The sequence below is a fragment of the Xyrauchen texanus genome, chromosome 3 (assembly GCF_025860055.1).
Source record: "Xyrauchen texanus isolate HMW12.3.18 chromosome 3, RBS_HiC_50CHRs, whole genome shotgun sequence".
NCBI classification, from domain to species: Eukaryota; Metazoa; Chordata; class Actinopteri; order Cypriniformes; family Catostomidae; genus Xyrauchen; species Xyrauchen texanus.
Window position 1 is genome coordinate 53,864,413 of NC_068278.1, and position 22,490 is coordinate 53,886,902.

Genomic DNA, 22,490 nt, shown 5'->3' on the forward strand with positions numbered 1-22,490 from the left:
TGTCCTCTGTAATAATTCAAGCCATTCTTAATAATTTGTAATGCCACCAGGAACTTTTAAAGTGGTTATTTATAAAATAAAGAAGGTTTCTAGTGTTTCTTTGGTCTAAAGTTCATCACTGGATATCATCATTCTTGTGAACAAAGTGGATGCATATTTTAAAATGACTTCTCTGGATGTTTTATACTTAAAGGGATAGTTCACCCAAAAATGAAAATTATCTCATCATTTACTCACCATCATGCCATCCCAGATGTGCATGACTTTCTGGCTTTTGCAGAACATAAATAAAGATTTTAGAAGAAAAGGAAAAGTTCTGTTGGTCTTTACAATACAAGTCAATGGTGACCAGACCTTTGAAGCTCCAAAAATCTCATAAAGGCCACATAAAAGTAATCTATATGACTCCAGTGGTTACATCTATGTCTTCAGAAGCAATATGACATCTGTGGGGTTTTTTTTTTACCATAAATCTCCACTTTCACAATGTTAAAGAATGTGAATGCAAAAGTGGCAATTTATAGTCTTTATATCTTAGTATATGTTCCGCAGAATAAAATAAGTCATACAAGTTTGAGACATAGAGTATATGTTTTCTGGATGGTTGCTAGGTGGTTGCTTACTTGCCCAAGCCCACGCCAAAGTCTCTATCAGGGGCGAGGCCACATAAGGACCAGAATGGCACTTGTCCACCCAGATTGACGGCTGGTCCACCATTATCAAAACTGCCAGAATATATTAGTTTGCAAATAAAAAGAAACTGCATTCTTTCACATGCCAAATATCTCATATAACCTCTCCAATGGTTACTGTTTTAAAGTTAGTAATAAAGATGTGTTTTTATTTCAAATAAGAAAACGTTGATATAATTATTGTGAACAGAAATGGGTCATGCTGTGCTTCTCACCGACTCTCTCATGTTTATTGCTGTGCGCTGCTCCATACAGTCATGCCTGTAAACGGATCCGTTTAGCACACAATCCATATTGTGAGGTTTTGTCCCACTGTATTTTTTTAACACAAACATGGGAGTGGAAGTTTCTTTAGATGGCATGGCATTTCTCTGGTTTGCAATGCGGTGGGAATTTTTGCGGTTAAAAGCCATTTATACCTTGTGCATCATTGTTGATATACATGGACTCTCTCTCTTTGCACATGCTGTAATGCATAAGAGAGCTCTAGATTTTATCTTTTCATATTTCTCTTACTTTATGTACGTTGTTTTGCACTGTTTGTTTTTCCTTTTTTTTCATTGTGTGTTAGTTGACCTTTCTCAGTTGGTGAAGGACGTACAACTTCTGCTGGGCATTTTTCACAATGGAGTCAATGTGGGTCTCCCACTCCTATGAGATGGTAATGCCTAGGAACCTGAATGACTCCACTGATGCCACAGTGCTGTTTAGAATGGTGAGGGGGTCAATGTTGGGGTGTTCCTCCTGAAGTCCACTATCATCTCCATTGTTTTGAGCGTGTTCTGCTCCAGGTTGTTTTGACTACACCAGTGAGTCAGCCTTTCAAACTCCCTTCTGTATACATACTCATCGTAATCTTGGATGAGGCCGATGACTGTAGTGTCATCTGTAAACTTCAGGAGCTTAACAGAGGTGTCCTTGGCGGTGCAGTCATTTATATACAGGGAGAAGAGTAGTGGACAGAGCACATATCCCTGGGGGGCACCAGTGCTGATTGTACATGTGCTGGAAGTGAATTTCCCCTGTCTCACTAACTGCTGCCTGTCTGTCAGAAAGCTGGTGATCCACTGACAGATAGACATGGGAACAGAGAGTTGGTGTAATTTAGTCTGGAGGATAGCTGGGATACTGATGTTGAAAGCCAAATAGACGTCAGAGCGACGAGTCTGTAGTCATTACGTCCTATGATGTTGGGTTTCTTTGGGACATGAATGATAATTGAGCATTTGAAGCAGCATGGGACTTCACACTGCTCCAGTGATCTATTGAAGATCAGTGTGATTATGTGGGCCAGATGTTTAGCACATGATTTTAGACAAGTGGGTGAAACACTGGCTGAGCCTTGTGCTTTCCTTGTCTTTTGTTTTCAGAAGACACGGCACACCTCCTCTTCACAGATCTGAAGTGCAGTTTGAGTAGCAGGAGGGGGGAGGAGGAGGGTTTCAGGAGGTGATGATGTTTGTGTGAAGTGAAGGTCAGAGCGGTTGTTGGGTGTGTGAGATTGGGCATTTCAAATTTACAGTAGAACACATTCAGGTCGTCAGCCAGTTGTTGGTTCCCTAAAGTATTGAGGGATTGAGTCTTGTAGTTAGTAAATTGTTTCAGGCCACTCCACACCGATGCAGGTTCGTTAGCTGAAAACATTTTTTCAGCTTATCAGAATAACTTTTTAGTCACTCTGATTTCCTTATATAGAGTGTTCCTGTCCTGATTGTATGAGATTTTATCTCCACTTCTGTAAGCATCCTCTTTTGCCTGACGAAGCTGCCTAAGTTTTGATCTAAACCATGGTTTGTCTTTGTTGTATGTTAAATAAGTTCTAGTAGGAGTGCACATATCCTCACAGAAACTGATATATGATGCCACAGTATGTGTGAGCTCATCCAGATTGGTGTCTACAGCCTCAAATACACTCCAATCAGTGCAGTCAAAGCAGGCTTGTAGTTCCAGCTCTGCTTCTTAGGTCCAGCTCTTTACAGTGTTTGCTGCAGGTTTAGCTGATTTTAGTTTCTGCCTGTAGGTTGGAAGAAGATTAACCAGACACTGATCAGAGAGTCCCTAAGCTGCTCTAGGGACAGAGCGATATGCATATTTTAATGTTGTCTAGCAATGATCCAGTATATTTCTGTCTCTGGTTGGGCATATATAGTGTGCTGTTTGTATTTGGGCAGTTCACGTGTGAGGTTTGCTTTAAAATACCCAAGAATAATAATAACTGAATACATGTATTGTTCCTTGTCTGTGATCTGATCAGCCAGCTCTTTCAGCACTGCATTCACGCACACGTGTGTAGGAATATAAACACTTACCAGAATAAATGAGGAAAACTCCCATGGCGAGTAGAAAGGCTAACAGTTAATAAAGAGCACTTACAAATTAGGACAGCACATCTGTTACATCAGTACAACTTTCAATGATGTAAAATAATGTTCCACCATCTCTCATTTTAGCTGTTAATTATGCAATCCGCTCGGAACAGCTGAAAGCCCAGCAGATGTGATGCACTGTTTGGAATGGCTTCACTCAGCCAGCTTTCTGTGATGCACAAGGCAGCAGAGTTTGAAAAGTCCTTGTTTGTGTGGGTGAGGAGATCGCTTCCCTCGCCTGTGTCTCATAGCGCATTTAAACAACACAGCTGTGCCTCCGACTAATATGTCCTGCAAAATGTCCGAATAGTCAAAAACTGGGAAAGGATTGTCTGGTATGTGCTTGTTCAGCAGTTTGTCCCTGGTAAATCTGATTGGAAAGAGATTACTAAACACAGGACAAACAAACAAAAACAACAAAAGAACTGGAGAGCTCCACACTGAGACTGCCCTCCACAGTGCCATCTTGAACCATTAATAATTAACGTCTGTTTGTGATCTGGCACTTGTCAGTAGAATAAATTAATACATATTTAAAAATAAACTGTGGTCTGTGCTTATGCACCGGATCGCATTACAGAGCAGTATGTCTTCTCTATGACCCTAGAAGGGGTCCTGGCTGGGGACTCCATAGTTCTGCTGGCGACTTCAATATCCATGTTGGCAATGATGGAGATAGCCGGAGGGGACTTATTGGAGGAACAGCCTGCCTGATCTGAATCGAGCAGTGTTCTGTTATTGGACTTCTGTGCTAGTCATGGATTGGCCATAACAAACACCATGTTCGAACATAAGATTGTTCATAAGTGTACTTGGTACCAGAGCACCTTAAGCCAAAGGTTGATGATCAACATATTGCTGTATCATGAGACCTGCTCTATGTCCTGGACACTTGGGTGAAGAGAGGAGCTGAGCTGTCAACCCATCACCACCTGGTGGTGAGTTGGATCAGATGGTGGGGAAAACTGCCAGATAGACCTTTTCCGGATTATTTAGCCTGCAAAACTCCGAACTCAGCTGAGAGGTACCGGCAGGCCAGAGGTCAGCACCTCTAAGTCTGAGGCCATGGTTCTCTGCTGGCAAATGGTGGATTGCTCTCTTCAGATATATTTGCGGATCTGTGCAGCATCTGCAGTAATACGGTTGCTGTACCATGGTGGTGAAGAAGGAGCTAAACCTTAAGGCAAATATCTCAATTTACCAGTCAATGTATGTTCCAACCTATGGTCATGAGCTTTTTGTAGTAACCGAAAGAATAAAATCGCAAATATATGCGGCCGAAATTAGCTTTCTTAGGCAGGGGTGACCAACCCTGCTCCTGGAGAGCTACCTTCCTGCAGAGTTTAGCTCCAACACACCTGCCTGTCATTTTCAAGTAATCCTAAAGACCTTGATAAGCTGGTTCAGGTGTGTTTGATTAGGGTTGGATCTAAACTCTGAAGGAAGGTAGCTCTCCAGGAGCAGGGTTGGTCACCCCTGCCCTAAGGGATATGGTGCGAAGCTCTGACATCCGAAAGGGGTTCGGAGTTGAACCGCTGCTTCTCCGCATTGAAAGTTGATTAGGATGCCTCCTGGAAACCTTCCTGCAGAGGTGTTTATACTGAAGGGTTTATATTTCTCGGCTGGCCTTGGAACACCTTGGGATTCCCAAGGATGAGCTGGAGGATATGGCTGTGGAAAAGGACGTATGCACTACTTTAGTTAGTCTGCTACCACCGTGACCTGGTCCCGGATAAGCGGTCAAGATGGTTGAATGGATGGATGGATAAATAAATAAATCCAGAACATAAATGGGGCTGAAGAGAGAAACAAGCCCTTTAACTTTACATAGCCTACTATTCAAAATAAATATTATGCAACATTTCAGTAGCTAAAGAGTTTGTCAGCTAAATTAAATATATCGACCTTCAGGGAAGTAGATACATACAGTATATGCACAGCAGGAGGAGTGAAAAGTGTAGTGTAATAGTGTAATAATAATTTTGATCTTTTATATTATTTTATGGAATATTATTATATGGCTATTTCACTTTTTCACCCCAACAGCTGGGGATCAGGGTATACTTCATAATATTTACAATGAAATTAAAAATAGAGGTCCACCCTGCCACTGGTCTGTATGATATTCTATTCACTACATATGGTCAGGTCCATCTTTCAGTGTACGTCTATGGGAATTTTTCACCTGTTTTATTTGTTTAAATGGTGAAAATCATCTTATAAATTCATAATCATTTAGAAGAAAATCCCTAACTCTGTGTATGGGCAATAATAGAGATGCTTGCCTTAAATAAGATATTATGTGTTAATGGCAGACAGGGACAGTCAATATTTTAGCACATTTGTTTCATGCCACATACATTTTACACTTAACCTTAAAACCCAGTTGCATAAATAAACAAATAAAGTAACACAGTAGACCAGTGCTTTAAAAATATTCCTGAAAATAAGATTTTACCCTCAAAATTTACTCTCAGCACAGATGAGCCAAAACATTATATATATACATATTATAATTCTTAATATGATGTTGGTCCTTTGCGTGCCGCCAAAACAGTGCTGACCTGTTGAAGTATGGACTCTATAAGATCTCGGGTGGTGTTCTGTGTTATCTGGCACTATGAAATTAGCAGGAGATCCTTCAAGTCTTGTAAATTGAGAGGTGGAGCCGCCGTGGATCGGACTTGTTGGTCCAGCACATCCCACAGATGCTCAATAGTATTTAAGTCTGTAGAATTTGGAGGCCAGGGCAACACCTTGAACTCTTCACGATATTCCTCAAACCATTCCCGAACAATATGTGCAGTGTGGCAGGGCGCATTATCCTGCTGACAGAGGCCACTGCCATCAGAGTATACCATTGCCATGAAGGGGTGTACCTGGTCTGCAATGATGTTTAGGTAAATGGCACATGTCAAACTGACGTCCACATGAATAGCCGGACCCAGGGTTTCCCAGCAGAACATTGCCTAGATCATAACACCCCCTCCACCGGCTCAACGTCTTCCCACAGTGCATCCTGGGGCCATTATTTCCCCAGGTAAAATTCACACACGTACATGGTCGTCCATGTGATGTAAAAGAAAATGGGTCTTATCGGATGAGGTGACCTTCTTCCACTGCTCCAAGGTCAAGTTCCGACGCTCACGTGCCCATTGTAGGCACTATCGACGGTGGACAGGAGTTGCAGCCCCATACACAGCAGGGTGTGATGCATTGTGTGTTGTGACACATTCCTTCTGTAACCATCATTCAAATTTTCAGTGACTTGTGCCACAGTAGACCTTCTGTCGGTTTGGAAAAGACAGGATACCCTTCGTTGCCCTTGCACATCGATGAGCCTTAGGCGCCCAACACCCTTTCACCAGTTTGTGGTTTGTCCCTCCTCGGACCACTGTCAGTAGGTACTTACCACTGCTGACTGGGAGCACCCCACAAGACTTGTCGTTTCAGAGATGCTCTTGACTAAGTTGTCTGGCCATAACAATTTGGCCTTTGTCAATGTCTCTTGGCTCATCAGTTTGGTGTAATGTAAAATAATAGAATAGAATAGAATCTGGTAAAAGTTGCAGATTTAGGCCATGTCCACACTAATACTGTACGTTTTAGATTGAAAACTCGAAAACGCTCTCTGTTAACACATACCTTGGAAACGGTGACGTAGGAAACTGAAAATTGAGTTTTCAAACAAAACGCATTTGTGTGGATTTGTAGGGGTTATTCAAGAACTGGAGGAATAAAATCCGCAATCCTACTTTATTGCTTTAAAGCCCCTAAGCAGCCCACTTAATACTAAAATGCCAAGGTACTAACTCAATCTTTAGCAGTTTTAAACTTTCGGAGAGTAGAGTACAAACTTGAAATGATGAATAAAATATGCAAACAGGCACCATGCTGGTTTTATAATTTGTCTGAGTATCCAAAGAAATTGTCTGAAGCCAGTTCTCAATGTCTGCCACTGCAGGGGCCACTGACACTCAGTATTGCCCTCTAGAGATGGACATATAAATCAGTTCGAGAATGGAATAGACATCCATCCAGAAAGCCCCTCAGGAGGGCCATTCGATTCTGTCCAATATAAATGAATGAAGCATTATCAACGAACAAAAGACCTGTCAATATGAGTCCTAATAAAGTCCAGTGGATGCTATTGAGTGACCTTTTGGATGATGCCCGTGCTGTGGACTTTTTGTGCAGATGTTTAAATGGACAGAATGTTTACTAAGAGGTGGCGTTTGCTTTTTGTATTTATCTGAGTGGGCACTGCCAATACAGAAATCTATATGGACTGGAGTGGAAGGGAACCCTTGCAGGGTCACGTCTGGCTCTCCCTGAAGGCATTGTACTGTATCCTTTCTTGTACAAACTTCACTTATATTCTTGTGCAGCCAAGATTTGCAAGACTGAATCTTACAAAACCTCTCACGAATACTCTATGTTCATATTTCAGCCCAAAAATGCAAAAAAATTAATTGTTGCTTAAAAGTAAAGTGTGGTTTTTTAATGTTAAAATACTTTCTAATGTCCCAGCTTAATTTTTTACAAGTAAGCCATTGAAAGGTTGATTACACCGTGGGTCTTTGACACTATCAAATCAGTTCTCTGCTTGTTTGAGCATCCAGACCAGCCTAGTTTAGGATGGGACTATATGATATTCTGGGGAAAAATGGGGATTGTGTTCAGGAAATCTGTTTGAAAACAGTGATTATTTTAAAAATTGGGTTATTGACAAACGAGGTTGTCCAAGGTGATAAAAATCTAGTTTAAAACATGTGCCATGTCCATGTTGGTTTCAAAACTTTTTTAAAAACATTTATATAATTTTCAACAAATAAATAACGATTGGCTTAAAATAACCATCCATTAAAACGTATAAAAATATTTTCCTCGCGCCTTGAATATTTATATATATGAGAGTGTACACAACTTAAAAGTTTTCAAACTTAGTTTCAAAGGTAAAAATATGTTTTACAAATATATTCAAGAAAGTCGAGAATATCAAAAGGTTTTCTCGGGATTACTCCATATGACCTGAACAAAATGTACCTTTTCATAAAAATATAAAAATATTGATATTTAATTGTATGATTTTTTTTTTTTTTAGGTTTTAGGTTTTAAAGGGGTGTTCTCTGTTTATTGTGTTTTATTTATTTATTTCTTTTCCCACGCATGTAGATGATACCACATGACGATTTTGTGGATTTTTTTTTCCAATTATTAAACCACATTAAGTTTAAAAATTATTGTTTCACTGATTATTTTTTTTAAGAAATAATAATAAAAGATTACTCTTTTATTATAACGAAAGATTACTCAACTTTTCTTTTTTCAAGAATTTCAGCTTTTAATGAGACTTTGATTTTTGCTGTCTCGTATGGGTACACACCATGATTTAATTATTTATTTTTTACTTTAAGCCAAAGAAAAGAATAGAAAATTGATTTAGTCACAGAAGAGGTGTATTGAAGTAATTGTTTTGAGGGAATTGCCTTTTTTCTGTATTTTTGTATAACTAAATAGATCTAGACAAAAAAGTAAAATAATAATAATATTTTGGGGGGCAAAATGTTTTTGTTAGATTCACCCTCCAAGGAACTCCTCTATAAAATCAGTCTGGCATTTTAGTGCCTGTTTATTTATGAGAAAATGAGAGGCAGTATAACAAAAGTACACATAAGCACATTGGACAGAAGTTGTTATTATGCTTTCAGTTGTCAAGGTAATACATAATTTCTATCAGGCTTATCAGCTGTAAACACACTATGAAAGAGTAATGCATTATGGTTATTACCTTAACCTCTGACATTAATCATGCAGCAGATGGTTCAAGCCTGTAGGCCTGATCTAGAATATCATGAATATCTCTTGTTGGAGATTTAAATCAGAAGATATTTCTCTTTTCTCTCTCTTTTCATCTCCTTATCTTTTCTTCTACCTCTCCTGTCAAAGAGGGTGGCACACCCAAGAGAGTCTCAGGAGCAGTGAAGAGAAACTACCCACTGCAGAGAAAATCCCCTCTCTCTGCTTGTCACTCAGTGTTAGATGTTGTGGATGACAATATGAAAAGTTTATGCTTTCCTACTGAGATGTGTGTTTTTGTGCATGAGGTGTTGTGGGAAAACCGTAGCTTAGTGTTGCCATATCTTGCTAGATAAATAAGCAAATTGATCCACAAAACACGCCAAAAATATGGCTCGTCTCTACAAAATAATCCTAAATATGCGACGTAGAGTGTGGCTCAAAAGGGCCAAGCACTAGCAAGCATAATTACGATGCAACCTGTGATCACCCATTTGTAAAAGCGACTTGAAAATCCACTTATAATGAAGCGGATATGACAACACAGCTACATATTATTTTATGTAGTTAAAGTATTTTCAGGCGCCCCTTTTAAAGGAATTTTCTGGGTGCAATAAGATTTTTGCTCAATCGACTGCATTTGATCCCTTACAATGGAAGTGGTGTGGCGTAGTGGGCTAAAGCGCATAACATGTAATCAGAAGGTTGCTGGTTTGAGCCCCACAGCCATCACCATTGTGTCCTTGATCAAGGCACTTAACTCCAGGTTGCTCTTGGGGAATGGTCCCTGTAATAAGGGCTCTGTAAGTCACTTTGGATAAAAGCGTCTGCTAAATGCATAAATGTAAATATAAATTAAGTAAATAGGGCCGTAAACATAAAAATACTCACAAAATATAAATAATATGCATGTTAACACAATTTTATTGTGTAAAGTTCTATCCAGTTTTACAGCTTAATTGCTATCACGATGTAACACCGTAAACCCGAAAACCATAAAACAAACATAAAAAAGACTATTTAAAGAATGTTGCTGTGTTAAATTAAAAGCTTCACATTTCTGCCTTTAAAAACCAAAAAATTGGCCCCATTCACTTCATTGTAAGTGCCTCACTGTAACCTTGGTTTTTGCTTTTTTTTTTATGAAGAAAAAAAGGTACGACATTAATCAACATTATGCTACAAACGTGCCTGTTAATTAAGATGAATTGACCCGGGAATATTCATTCTGAAGAGATACGATAGGTGTGGGTGAGAAAAAGATAAATATTTAAGTCCTTTTTTTAACCTATAAATCTCCACTTTTACTTTTACTTTCAGAATGTGAAAGTAAAAGTGAAACTGGAGATTGATAGTAAACAAACCCACATCTATCATATCGCTTCTGAAGATATGGGTTAAACCACTGGAGTAATATGGATTACTTTTATGCCGACTTTATGGGTTTTTTGGAGCTTGAAAGGTCTGGTACATTCACTTGGTTGAGAGATTCTTCTAAAAATCTTTGTTTGTGTTCTGCAGAAGAAAGAATGTCTGGGATGGCTTGAGCGTGAGTAAATGATGAGAGAAATTTCATTTCCATTCCTTTAAGTTAGAAGTGTTGCTACTTTAATTTGTGTGTGTGTGTGTGCATAACAAGAACATCAGATACCTGTCACTTTGTGGAAATACAGAGGGTGTGGAGAATGCTTTCTGAGAATCTGGGAGTGGGAGTTTCGGAGAACCCTGGACATAATAGGCCATCAGGTCTTGATGCATGCACCTGGGTCCTGTCGCAATAGCTCCGGTTCACAGCTGGAAGAGACAATAATGCCATTACCCCTATCAAATCCATCACAGTCCCAGATGACTCATATGTTTCTGTTGGAATGTGCATGTTTTGACTAAGGGCATTTAACGGAGGATGCATGCAAAATATCCCTGTCAGGGAATCGAAACACCTGCCTGCAAATATATCACAAATACGGTACGGAAAATAAGAAAACAAAAGAGAGATTACTGCGCAGTGGATGGCTTCCATGCACACCATGCCAAGCACATTTTGATTAACATGTTTGCATTGCAAAGTGCTTCCATTTTCACCACAATGTTCTTACAAATGCAAATGCATGAATTTGCCTTAGTTTTGAACAAGCATCTCTTTCTGAAATGTTGGTAAACCATCTCACACTAGGGTGTCAGATGCATTCAATCTCCCTTGTTTGGACAAATCTGACAAAGCCTTTATGTTTAAGAACAGCAGTAACTCTGTTATCAAATGAGTGTCATTTTTTAAAAGATGTGTTTCCATTAAAGAAATGCCAAAGGGGAAAAGATCTATCCCTACCCTGCAAGATCGTTAATCACATCTCCTCTTGTTTAAGGGGGGTCTTGGAACCAATGTCTATCACAGCAACCCGAGGAGGTAGATGAGCACTGAAATGAATGAGAATGAACAGAGTGTCAGTAAAATGAGTTTTACGTGCTCGGTAGCGGTGGCGAGCATGGAATGTGAAGTGAGGGGGCGTTCAAACAGTAAGCGTTATGGATTTCAATCCGTGCTATTTTACACTATTTGTCTGTTTCTGTGTTCAAGTAACCTGTCTGATATATGAAAACAAATAAATGTCACTGTATATATGAAAAAATATATAATGTGTGACAATAATAAAGGCTTTCTCCCTCTTATAAATACTATATTCATATGTCTTTCTCTCTTTTTCTCTTATTGACAAAGACAAGAAGCTTTTTTTAGCATCAGTGCAACAAAATGTAGAGTAGGTAAAGCCATGCAGTATGTATATAATCAGTGCATTATCTATCTGTTTTATCATTTTCGTGCCACCACATGTAATAATGGGAAATGTAGTTTTGTTGCACTTGCATGTCACCTCATGAACATAATAAATTACAGAATTCTTATTTTCTGGCAAGTTTTATTACTGCTCTTCATTAAAGGTACAAATAAGTAAATAAATTCAAACCAAACTGCACAGTCAAAATTCATCTGTAAATCTGAATTAATAAAGATATAAATTTTTTTAAGGCCATGATTTTTGAATGGACACGCCCACAACGCCTTGACTCCTACCATGGGCACGTTTTAATACAGCTTCTCAAAACTAACTTTTAAATGTTTAAAGCTGAATTATGTAACCTTTTCAGTGTTAAAACACATTCTCATATCCCAGCTTAATATGCAGGGAAATTTTGTAATCCATTCGTAGGTTAATTTTCTTGAAAACTGTAAACACTGTGTCTCTGTAGCACTATGAGAATTCCTCTGTTTGTTTTGAGTGCCCCATCTCAAGAGAGACCATAACATTGAATCGACCAATGGAGTGAGTTTGGGGCGGGACTATCAGTTTCTTTGACCAATGCAGAAGGGGGGTGTATTCAGAAAGCTGTTTTGCACCTTAATTATATACAACAGCTTTAACTTTAAGGTGTAATCGTTTACATCAAGAAGTAAACGATGACATATTTTTTTTATTTTTGAGTAAACTGTTACTTTAAAAAACGTTCTGTTCCATTCCATTTGCGATCCGAAGCGTAAGGGCAGTTCACACCGATCGCTTTTTCATAGTTTTTTAATGTAAACACGCGCTGGACGGATATTTTTGACAATTAAGACGCGTCAACTTTTTATTTATAAACTTGTTTATTTATTGACGCTGTGTCAAGTGAAAAAGAACTTCAGTTTTTAAAAACGTGTCTCGAGACAGACGCGTTGTGTTCTATTCGTGGCGCTGCGTCAAACTTATTGTAGCATAGGCCTAACACGCATTCGGTGAACGTGTTTTTGTGTCCGTTTGCGTTCAACGTAAACATGCGCAAGACGGACGGTTTTGACCATTGCTCTGCGTCAAGTTTTTTAGCGTCTCGCGCAGGTTCGCCGCGTTTCCTAGACGATGTGTCTGGTGAATAAATAAATAAAATAAAGAACGTCAACTTTTAAAAGCGCGCATCGAGACACTGGCGTTTTGTACTAATCGTGGCGCCGCATCTTGCTTTTTTAGCGCAAGAACACACGCGGAGTGCGCGGACGGGGATTCTGCAGGAAATACCTTGTAGAGAAGCGGTTTACACTTAAGACTAAATATAGATCCATCACGAGGGAATCCGGACACCTCGCTTCCCCACGCACAGTTCATATATTCTCATGTTTTGATTAACTGGAAAGTTTGATAGCTCTGGTGCCATCTTTTAAACGATTAATTGCCAATCATTTTTATTTTCTTTAGAAAAAAGATATATATGCGCGTAAAACGCACTTCTGAACGAATATTGTTAGGCTGTAGACTGGTGAACAGCGCTGAGCACTCGCTATCCAACAAGTGTTCAGTCGAAGCGCGACTGTTGCTTCTTAACCAGCTACTTAAGAGAAAACTATCAGATTGGAGATGTCTGCGTAACGGAGCTCGAATCGATCCACGCACCATCGGTTCCGCCACGCACATACTTTGCCGCAGTGATAAAATGCATGTTTGTTTGACTCGTGTCGTGTGAGCTGGTGGATTATATGGCTCTGCTATTCATCCGCCGATGGAGCCGCCGTAATTTTGTTGTCTTGATCACTTTACGAGTGGCTTCGCGGAATTTAAACAATCCAGAGACCTGACAGTTTTCGTATAGACTACTATTTGAAGGTTAACTGAACTCTCACAAACGACCTGGAACACCAGCAACCTGCGAATACTTGCAAATCCCCCACCTGGTTTCTTGGAGAGGGCTGCGCAATTGCGCGCGCTGCGAGAGCACAACTCTACTATCGGACATTTCCATGAAATCCACTCTCTCTCTCTTTCTCTCTCTTTGGATCACATCCCTTTTGTCCACGCGTCTTTCTCTATGGTTTCAGTCCGATCTATTGGACGCGGGGTTCTGCAACCACTCTGAAAGAGAGGTTAAAAGTTGCCGTGTGGACAGTAGAATCATATATGAGGATCATTACACAGGTGCTGTCCAACACAGACCGCAAAAATGCCTATGCATCCGGTGACTTCCACGTTGATGTACCGGGGGATCTGCACGATTCCAGATATCCTGTCATACCGTGCACCGGTCAACCTGCCTGAAGATGAAGTGGAAGGTAAGTGAGAGGTTTCAGATGGCGTTTTAACCACTCATTTGTTACAATCTGTTCAGATAAAAATAAATTTTATATAGATGTGAGCATTACATTTACCAGACATTACTATTTCTTGGGTTGCACTCCTGTTTTTCAACCCTCTTCGTGTTTTGCGCACTTGTTTGGAGACTTTTGTCTTTCACGGAATTTCCCAATTTCGAGCAAAAGCCGATTCGAAGTGAAACGAAATCAATGCTTTTCTTTAATCTTGGGTGGAATTTGTCACTTGTAGATCAGCACCATGGATAGCGGAATCCACATAAGACGCGTAACCTCTCTGAAACTGGAAGTCTTCACAGAACCACAGAAAATCTCTAAATACATCACAACCATTAAGTGTGTCCACTGGTCAAGCTTTTTCCTTAATGAATCAGTTATTAACTTTTTCATCAGTGAATACAAGTCTTTAATGGCATGTTTGATTCAGCCATCAAAAATACACTGCATTTATGTTTTATAATGTAAATAAGAAATCTATTACACTATATTAGCACATGCAGTTGTATATTTCCATGATCTTAATAATATGGTTTCTGTTTACTCTGATGAGTATCCATCATAATGTCTAAATGTTTGATATAATGATGGGCATTTCTGAGGTGAAAAATAATACATACAAAATATAAACAGTTAAAAGTTGTAACAAAAAAGTTGTTCACTCACTCCCCTAATATAGCCTATTATAAATGTAATTAATCTTTTATGAATCTATTTATGCCTAAAGTACAGTTAGATTTACTATAGTAAATTCAAGGTTTGTCATGTAGAATTCTGTGCTGAATTTAAATGGTTTCCGTGTCTTGCGCTGTGCTTCTCACTGGTTCTTGCTGTGCTGCAATGATCAGAGCTGAATTTTTAAGAACTCGAGACCGGTCTGAGAGTAAAAACACACCTGGTTTGCACTCGCGCTGCTCTGTCCATTGAGCCGTATCCATCTACAGAGCCATACATGTGCATTAGCCGAGGTTGTGACTTCACAGACGCTGCTAAACCATATACTGCAGATGTGTCACTAGACTTCAGAATCAGATAAACCATGGTACAAATGCAACCAATGTAATTTTTTTACTGTAGCCTTTTTACAGTCATTTACCGTTAAAATTACAGACATTTTTTACAGTGAAGCTATCGACTAAACACAACAACAACTCTGACATCAACAACACTATTGTTTATTTATGTTAAAAGTTTTCATTATAATAGCGCTGTCACATCTGCAAATGTTTTGACACGGACAAGAAAGTCTTTCAGTGGACGCAATTACTTTTACGTTACAGCAATTATGCCATGCTGCTGACACACGTCAGGCCAAAACAAGGAAGAGGAACAATGACGGAAACTTACAAATTAATGAGCACGAGGAGAGTCAAATGTCTCACTGAAGACGATGAAATTGTGGAAACATTTTTCACACACCTTATGCAGAATTAAATCCTAAACTGAGAATACATTCTATACTTCAAATATAGCTTACCCTGCATGTGGAGTTTACTTGTAATTCATTCTTGAGGTCTAACAAACATGTGGAATGCATTTCCTTCATCATTAATGATAAATGTACTTTATATTGTAGAGGTCAACAGCTGGATCCTCAATATGGATACTGAAGAATAAAAACGCAGAGTTAGGTTTTGTAATAATCAAATGAGAGAGAGTTTACTGATTGTTCTCTGTATGTTCAATAGGCATTATAAGTCATTGCGATACAACAATTAGAAAGACAGGAAGTCGAAGTTACGTTTTACAAACTTTCCAAAGCATTTATAGTCATATGCAAATTACATTAAGGGTGTCATAGTACCACAATTTCTAGAATTCTGGTAGGTCAATTACTTCAAACATTTGAACATATTACAAACATGGGCTGTTTCTGTCTTCGTGCAAACAATAATTGTTAGCCACAGCATGAATCAAGTTGCCATCCTAGTTTGAAACAAACTTATGGTCAGATATCAGAGGTTAGCTATCAGTTATGACGACTCCTTATTTCTAACAAGGAGAGCAATTCAAATCCTTGGAAGTTGTTTTTGACCTTGGCAAATCACAACTGAGAGGGCACAATAACCGTAAATAATTTAGAGACATGAGTTATCGAGACATGCAATCTGTAGGTGTTATCTTCTTCTCAGGAATAGAGGCCTTCCCCCGACCTTTTCTATTTCCTCCCCTTTTTCTCCCCAATTTGAAATGCCCAATTCCCAATGCGCTCTAAGTCCTCGTGATGGTGTAGTGACTCGCCTCGATCCGAATGGTGGAGGAGGAATCTCAGTTGCCTTCGCGTCTGAGACCGTCAATCCACACATCTAATTACGTGGCTTGCTGAGCGTGTCACCGCTGAGACATAGAGCGTGTGGAGACTTCATGCTATTCTCTGCGGCATCCACGCACAACTCACCACGCATCCCACCAAACCACATTATAGTGACCACGAGGAGGTTACCCTGTGTGACTCTACCCTCCCTAGCAACCGGGCTAATTTGGTTGCTTAGGAGGCCTGGCTGGAGTCACTCAGCACGCCCTGGATCCGAACTCGTGACTCCAGGGGTGGTAGTAGGCATCTTTACAGGCTGAGCTACACAGGCCCCCCTTTCTCCCTAACCTTGATGGAATGCCGGGCCTCACCTCACAAAAGAGCACACCATTGCTGCATCTAGTTGCCTACTATTATAGTCAATTTATGTTTCAATTCATTGATGGCATGAGGGAGATCATAATTTGGTAAATGTGTTGTCCAGTCAAGGTTACTTTTACAAACAATAAAACAAAGATAATAACAAAAAATCATAACTACGATCTCTCTCTCTTACATTACTACTTGTGATAATAATTCCTCAATATAATCAAATGGTTAAATAGGGTATGTGAATCATTCTGTACTAAAAATAGAAATAGAAATGGAGTAAATGCAATACCACATAAAATGCACATTCTCTGGAAGCCGGGCTAAATGAGTAACCACTGTTACTGCACTCCTGGCATGGGTCAGACCCTCAGTCACCCCTCAGATTACATATATATTACTTGTACCTTTTAGAAAAAGAGAACAGCACATTGATTAATCTAATAAGAATAACTGAGGATTATGAAATATAAGATACAACTTTCAAGAGCAAAGAGGGATTCAAATTTTTCTCCTTCAATATCATCATAAATATTAATATTGAACGATTTAAAAAAAATAATTTTGGCTATATTGCATAGCCTTGGACACAGAGATGACACAACTGTCTCGCATTAGCGATCAACCAATATGGGTTGTTTAATGGCTGATATTTAATATCTTGAGAGCATGAAAGGCTGAAATATACAGTATAATACAAATTAATGGTAACAAATATTTAAAAACGACATTTATTTATTTGAATATATTCACAAAAAAGTATTTGAAAACAGTGTTTATTATTCATCAACAATGCTGCTGTTAGATTTTGAAACTCAAATCAGTTGTTTTAACCACTTTTGTGTATCGGCCAATTATTTTGCTATTTTATTTCATTTATCAATGCGCGGAGGGCATATACATACTGAGACATAATCAGCCAGCTATATCTGCTTATCTTTATTTTAGTTAGCAATTCATTTTTCATCATAAATCCATCCTCATTCAAAATGTAGAATGTAGATTACAGCCCAGTCAAAGCTCCAGGAATTCATTATCATTCTCAGTTAAAGACTGTTTGAGGTTTGGGGAAATTCTCTCACATACTGGAAATCTTCAGCCTCTGATAAACACCCCTTAACCCAGGATTCGATTTTATTTCAAAGAAAAATAATTGCTTCCTGTACGCATCTGAACTCAGAGGAAGTGTAAAGACTTTTTATGTAAGAGTTCTAGGTGTAAAAAATCCCATTAATTTTCCATGAATCTGCCATTAATAGAAAAATAGATTTTGAACATTAATGTATAAGGATCAGTGATGTTACTCATTAAAAACAGGGTTGCCAACTTTGGTTACTTGTTTGGAGTGAGATGATGACATGCACGGTGCCTTTAATAGGATAGTTCATCCTAAAATTAAAATCATCTCATCATTTACTCACCTTCATGCCATCACACATGTGTATGACTTTCTTTCTTCTGCTGAACACAATAATTTTTTTTTTTTTTAAAGAATATTTCTGCTCTGTATGTCCTCACAATTTTTGAAGGTGCAAAAAGCACATAAAGGCAGCGTAAAAGTAATCCATATGATTCCAGTGTTTAAATCCATATCTTCAAAAGCAATATGAGAATTGTGGTTGAGAAACTGATCAAAATTTTAATCCTTTTTGATGATCAATACCCACATTCACTTTCAAATTCTTCTTTTTTTTGTTTTTGGCAATTTGCATTTTTTATGCATATCGCCATCTACTGGGAAGGGAGGAGAATTTAAAGTAAAAAAAAAAGACTTAAATATTTATCTGTTTCTCACCCACAACCAGGGCTGGTCTGGGAAGAGAAATCGGCCCGGGATCGTACATGGCAACTGGCCCAACTGTTGAGCATGGACAGTTTTTCGCTGTCCTTTTCTGCATATCGTGGCGCCATTTTGTGGTCCGTTCTGCGGCGACTAATTTTAGCTTGATTCTAACTGTGGCCATTCCGCCCCTGATTGGCCCCAAAGTGCGTCGGCCCACCGGGATGCCAAATTACCGGGATGCCAAATTACCAGTCCAGCCCTGCCCACACCTATCATAATGCTTCTGAAGATTTGTAAATAACCACTGTTGTATGGGTTACTTTTGTGCTGCCTTTATGTACATTTTGGACCTTCCAAACTTTGTTACCCGTTCACTTGCAGTGTATGGACCTACAGAGCTGAAATATTTTTCTAAAAATCTGTTTGTGTTCAGCAGAATAAAGAAAGTCATTCATATCTGCGATGATATGAGGGTTAGTAATTTATGAGAGAATTTTCATTTTTTGTGTGATCTATTACTTTAATGCGTCCCTGGACATACCTTAACTTAATTTAAATAATATTATTTTTAATAGATGTAGTTGTGGGTATACCAAGCTCTTAATTATTTACAGTAAGTCATCTCTTGAAATATCTGAAGGCAATCATGTCCAGAACAAAGAGGAATAATCTACCCACAAATTTATACAAAATTCATGGAGGTTCAGACATTAAACCTCATCATTTTACTTTACACTTGCCTTTATATTGCTTAGCCTGCCATAGTTCTATATTATTTGTTATGAAAACTGAAATAAAAATGGAAGAAAATACTAATATTAGATTCCCCCTAGATTTAATATGTGTTACTGTGTTACTACAGAATAAGGGTGGTGTAGTATTTTTTTAAAAGCCTTGTAATTGATATTGGTGCCTGGTGTTGTCTGTGCTTTACCTTGTCAGTACTGTTTATAATGTCGGGGCTGTCTAGCAGTTTGAGAGGTTTGACTTCTTACACATTGCTTATATATGGCTCCAATGGGATGCATATGTTTTGTCATCTCCACCAAAATGTCTATTGAAGGCTTGTTCAGTCAAACAATTGTTCCACTCTGCCCTGTCAGAGAGCTCTGGTTGTCCTATCTCTTGAGCACACTGATGTGTGGTGGTAAATTTGTTTGGCGGCCAGAAAATGTAAGTCACACTGACTTGACGTGGGATTTATTTAGATAGCATGAGAGCATAATCCAGAGCCTGAAAACGTGTGTCAAAGTTGGGGACCCTGCTTAAAAAATGCATAAACAATTACTTGAATTACAGCTTTACTATAATGAAAATATTATATTATATATATTTTTGAGGGCTTAAAGTATAAAAAAGTGGTCTAACTGTCCAGAGACAGTATACATTTTTTTTAAAAGCTGAATTTATTTTTAAAATAATTATAAAAGAAAAGAATAAGAAAATTGTTATTGCTTAAAGGAGACTTATTATACAAAATTCACTTTTACATGGTGTTTGAACATAAATGTGTGTTGGCAGTGTGTGTACACAACCATCCTATAATGATACAAATCCACCCAGTTTTTAAATCTCCATTAATCATAAGCACTGTCTTCAGAACAACGTCACTTTGTAGAGGCCCCGCCCACGACTGTTGACGGACACTGCCGACATACATTTTTTTTTGTGAACATTGTAACAGTATGTGTGTGTGTGTGTGTGTGTGTGTGTGTGTGTGTGTGTGTGTGTGTGTGTGTGTGTGTGTGTGGTCATCCATCGTTGAAACTGCTGAAAAACTGAATAAATGTATCAAATAACCATTCTGAAACTTCTTTATTAATACTAAAATTGAAAACTCCACAGGGACGGGGAGCACCAGCTCATTTGCATTTAAAGACACACACAAAAACAGCTAATTTTATTCCCATTTATTCCATTTATCTACAGATAAATAATCTGTAGAATAATTTGAGCTGAAACTTCACTGACACATTCTAGGGACACAAAAGATTTAAATGACATCTTGTGAAAAGGGGCATAATAAGTGCCCTTTAACCAACTAGCAGTGAAACTATATCATTTAGAAATATTAATACAATAATATTTGAAAAACGTTTGTCGGTCAAATCAAATTCAGGTGGTTTAACAAACATGCTTGTTGTCTCATTAGTATGTGACAGGGACGTGCCGTCCATATAAGCAAGTTAAGCAGTACTTATCTAACAGAAAAATTACACTATGTAATATTTGAATACAATTGTTAATATAAACTACTGTTTTCATTCAAATTCATCATATTTCATCTCAGTGGGGCAGCACAGAAAGTTATTCATTTATTCACATTGGCGCCACCCTCAGGGATAAGCACTTTATGTTATGCTTTCTCTGATTCAAAGCATTGTTTACCGCCATTTCATTCAACACTGTACGCCATTACTACAAATGGCCAAGGTAAGCATGCTTACCAAAATGAGTAAGCCAATCAGAATCTCCTTCCTTCAGTCATCTGATAGGCTAGATTTTAGTTTTGTGTCAACACATTCAAGTTCATGTAACTAGTACATTATCAAGAGCTAAAATGTATGTAGTGTAAGCATCAGCGAGCTACGGGGATTTAGCAAAGTTGATTTACAAGGAATTGAGAAAGAGAGAATATAGATTCTTCAACAAGCGGGCGACTTTTGCAACAAAGTGAAAGAGATGTTCATTCGCAAGTAGAAATGCATGGATTTTGTGTTCAAGTAAAGGTAAATAAATATATTTATTAAAAAGCTTTGCTATGATACTAGGTCATAGATACTAGGTCATTGTTGAGGCTATAAAGCAGATCTGGCAATCATTTCCTTCTTGTGGTATGCTCTGTCTGTTTTATAGTTCTAACGTTAGGGCGTAGTGTCTGTTTAAAAAAAATATTAGGGGACATTGATTGCAGTGTCTACGTTACATTTGCCTTGTGCATTCAGGTTAAGATTGTTGTCGTTTGTGGGTCAGATTAGATTATTGCTGCTGTCCATTCCAGTGGTTCTGAATTATGGGAAGAGTGTGAGGCCTATGATGTCGAAACATATAGCCTGCTAGTAATATTTTATTTTTGTTGTGTCAAAACAAGCTGTTCTGGTACTGTGGAACATATTATGATTTATGACTATGTTTAATTTGTGTGATATGAGCAATTTTACTGTCCTGAATTAAAAAAAATGTGGTCATGAAGTTCGCCACTGCAACATAATTTTTTCCATTGACTGGTGGGTTCTAAGGCAACAATTTACATCTATAACATTTCCGCAACATAACACTCAGCCGTAAAAGTTGTTTTGAGCATAGCGTTTAATAATGTGTATTAAAAATCTTTGATGCTTGCCCAGTCTCAAAGCCCATGGCATGTGCCTGGTGTGTGATTTTATTTAAAAAATATCAGATATTTTGACATTTTTATGAAATTCACATTGTGTTCAGGTCAAACAGAGTAACCCTAAGAAAACTTCTTGATATGTGTGACTCAAACATTGATATATGTTCTACCTTAAAAATATGTTGGATTTTTATTTATTTACTTATTTTATTTATGATTAAGTTTTGTGAGCTTATGTGTATTCAAGTTGCAAGAAAAGTATTTTAATACTTTTTACTTTTTGGTCACACCACACCACATTTTTTAAGTCATTAAATACTTTTATTTTAATGTAGAAAATCCTATTTTTCATAAATGTATGAAACCAACATGGCACACATATTACATTTCTAGGAACTTAATACATACAGTATGTTTTAAACTAGAATTTTAAAAGATTTCTCATTTAGATCATGCCAGACAACCTTATTCCAACAACCCATAAAACTTTCAACACCAGCATACAATGAGCTCCTTTATTGTTAAACTATGATAAATGCTTCTTTAGAATTTTATGTGATTTTCACCTTATTTAAAAAAACACATTTAATTGCAAAATTTTCAGTGAGCAACTGTACTACCTATAATCCTAAAAAAAATAAGACAATCAATCAATCAATCAATCAAGTTGCTGTTACCATGGAAATTTAAATCACATCAAAAGTGATGAACACAGTCTCCCATGAAGCATTGGGAATTATGTAATCAAGCCGTCTCCCTATACTCTGAAACTAATAAAATATTGAT

The 22,490-nt window shown here is 38.1% G+C and overlaps 1 protein-coding gene across 1 annotated transcript in view; it reads left to right on the top strand.

Annotated features, from left to right (window-relative positions):
- Positions 1–13,551: 13,551 nt before the first annotated feature.
- Positions 13,552–22,490, top strand: part of LOC127628254 (calcium-binding protein 7) — a 60,015-nt gene continuing 51,076 nt past the window's right edge. Inside the window, exon 1 of the mRNA XM_052105042.1 lies at positions 13,552–13,928. Coding sequence (XP_051961002.1) covers positions 13,820–13,928 — 109 coding nt within the window. The 5' untranslated portion in view covers positions 13,552–13,819. The remainder of the gene's footprint in view (positions 13,929–22,490) is intronic.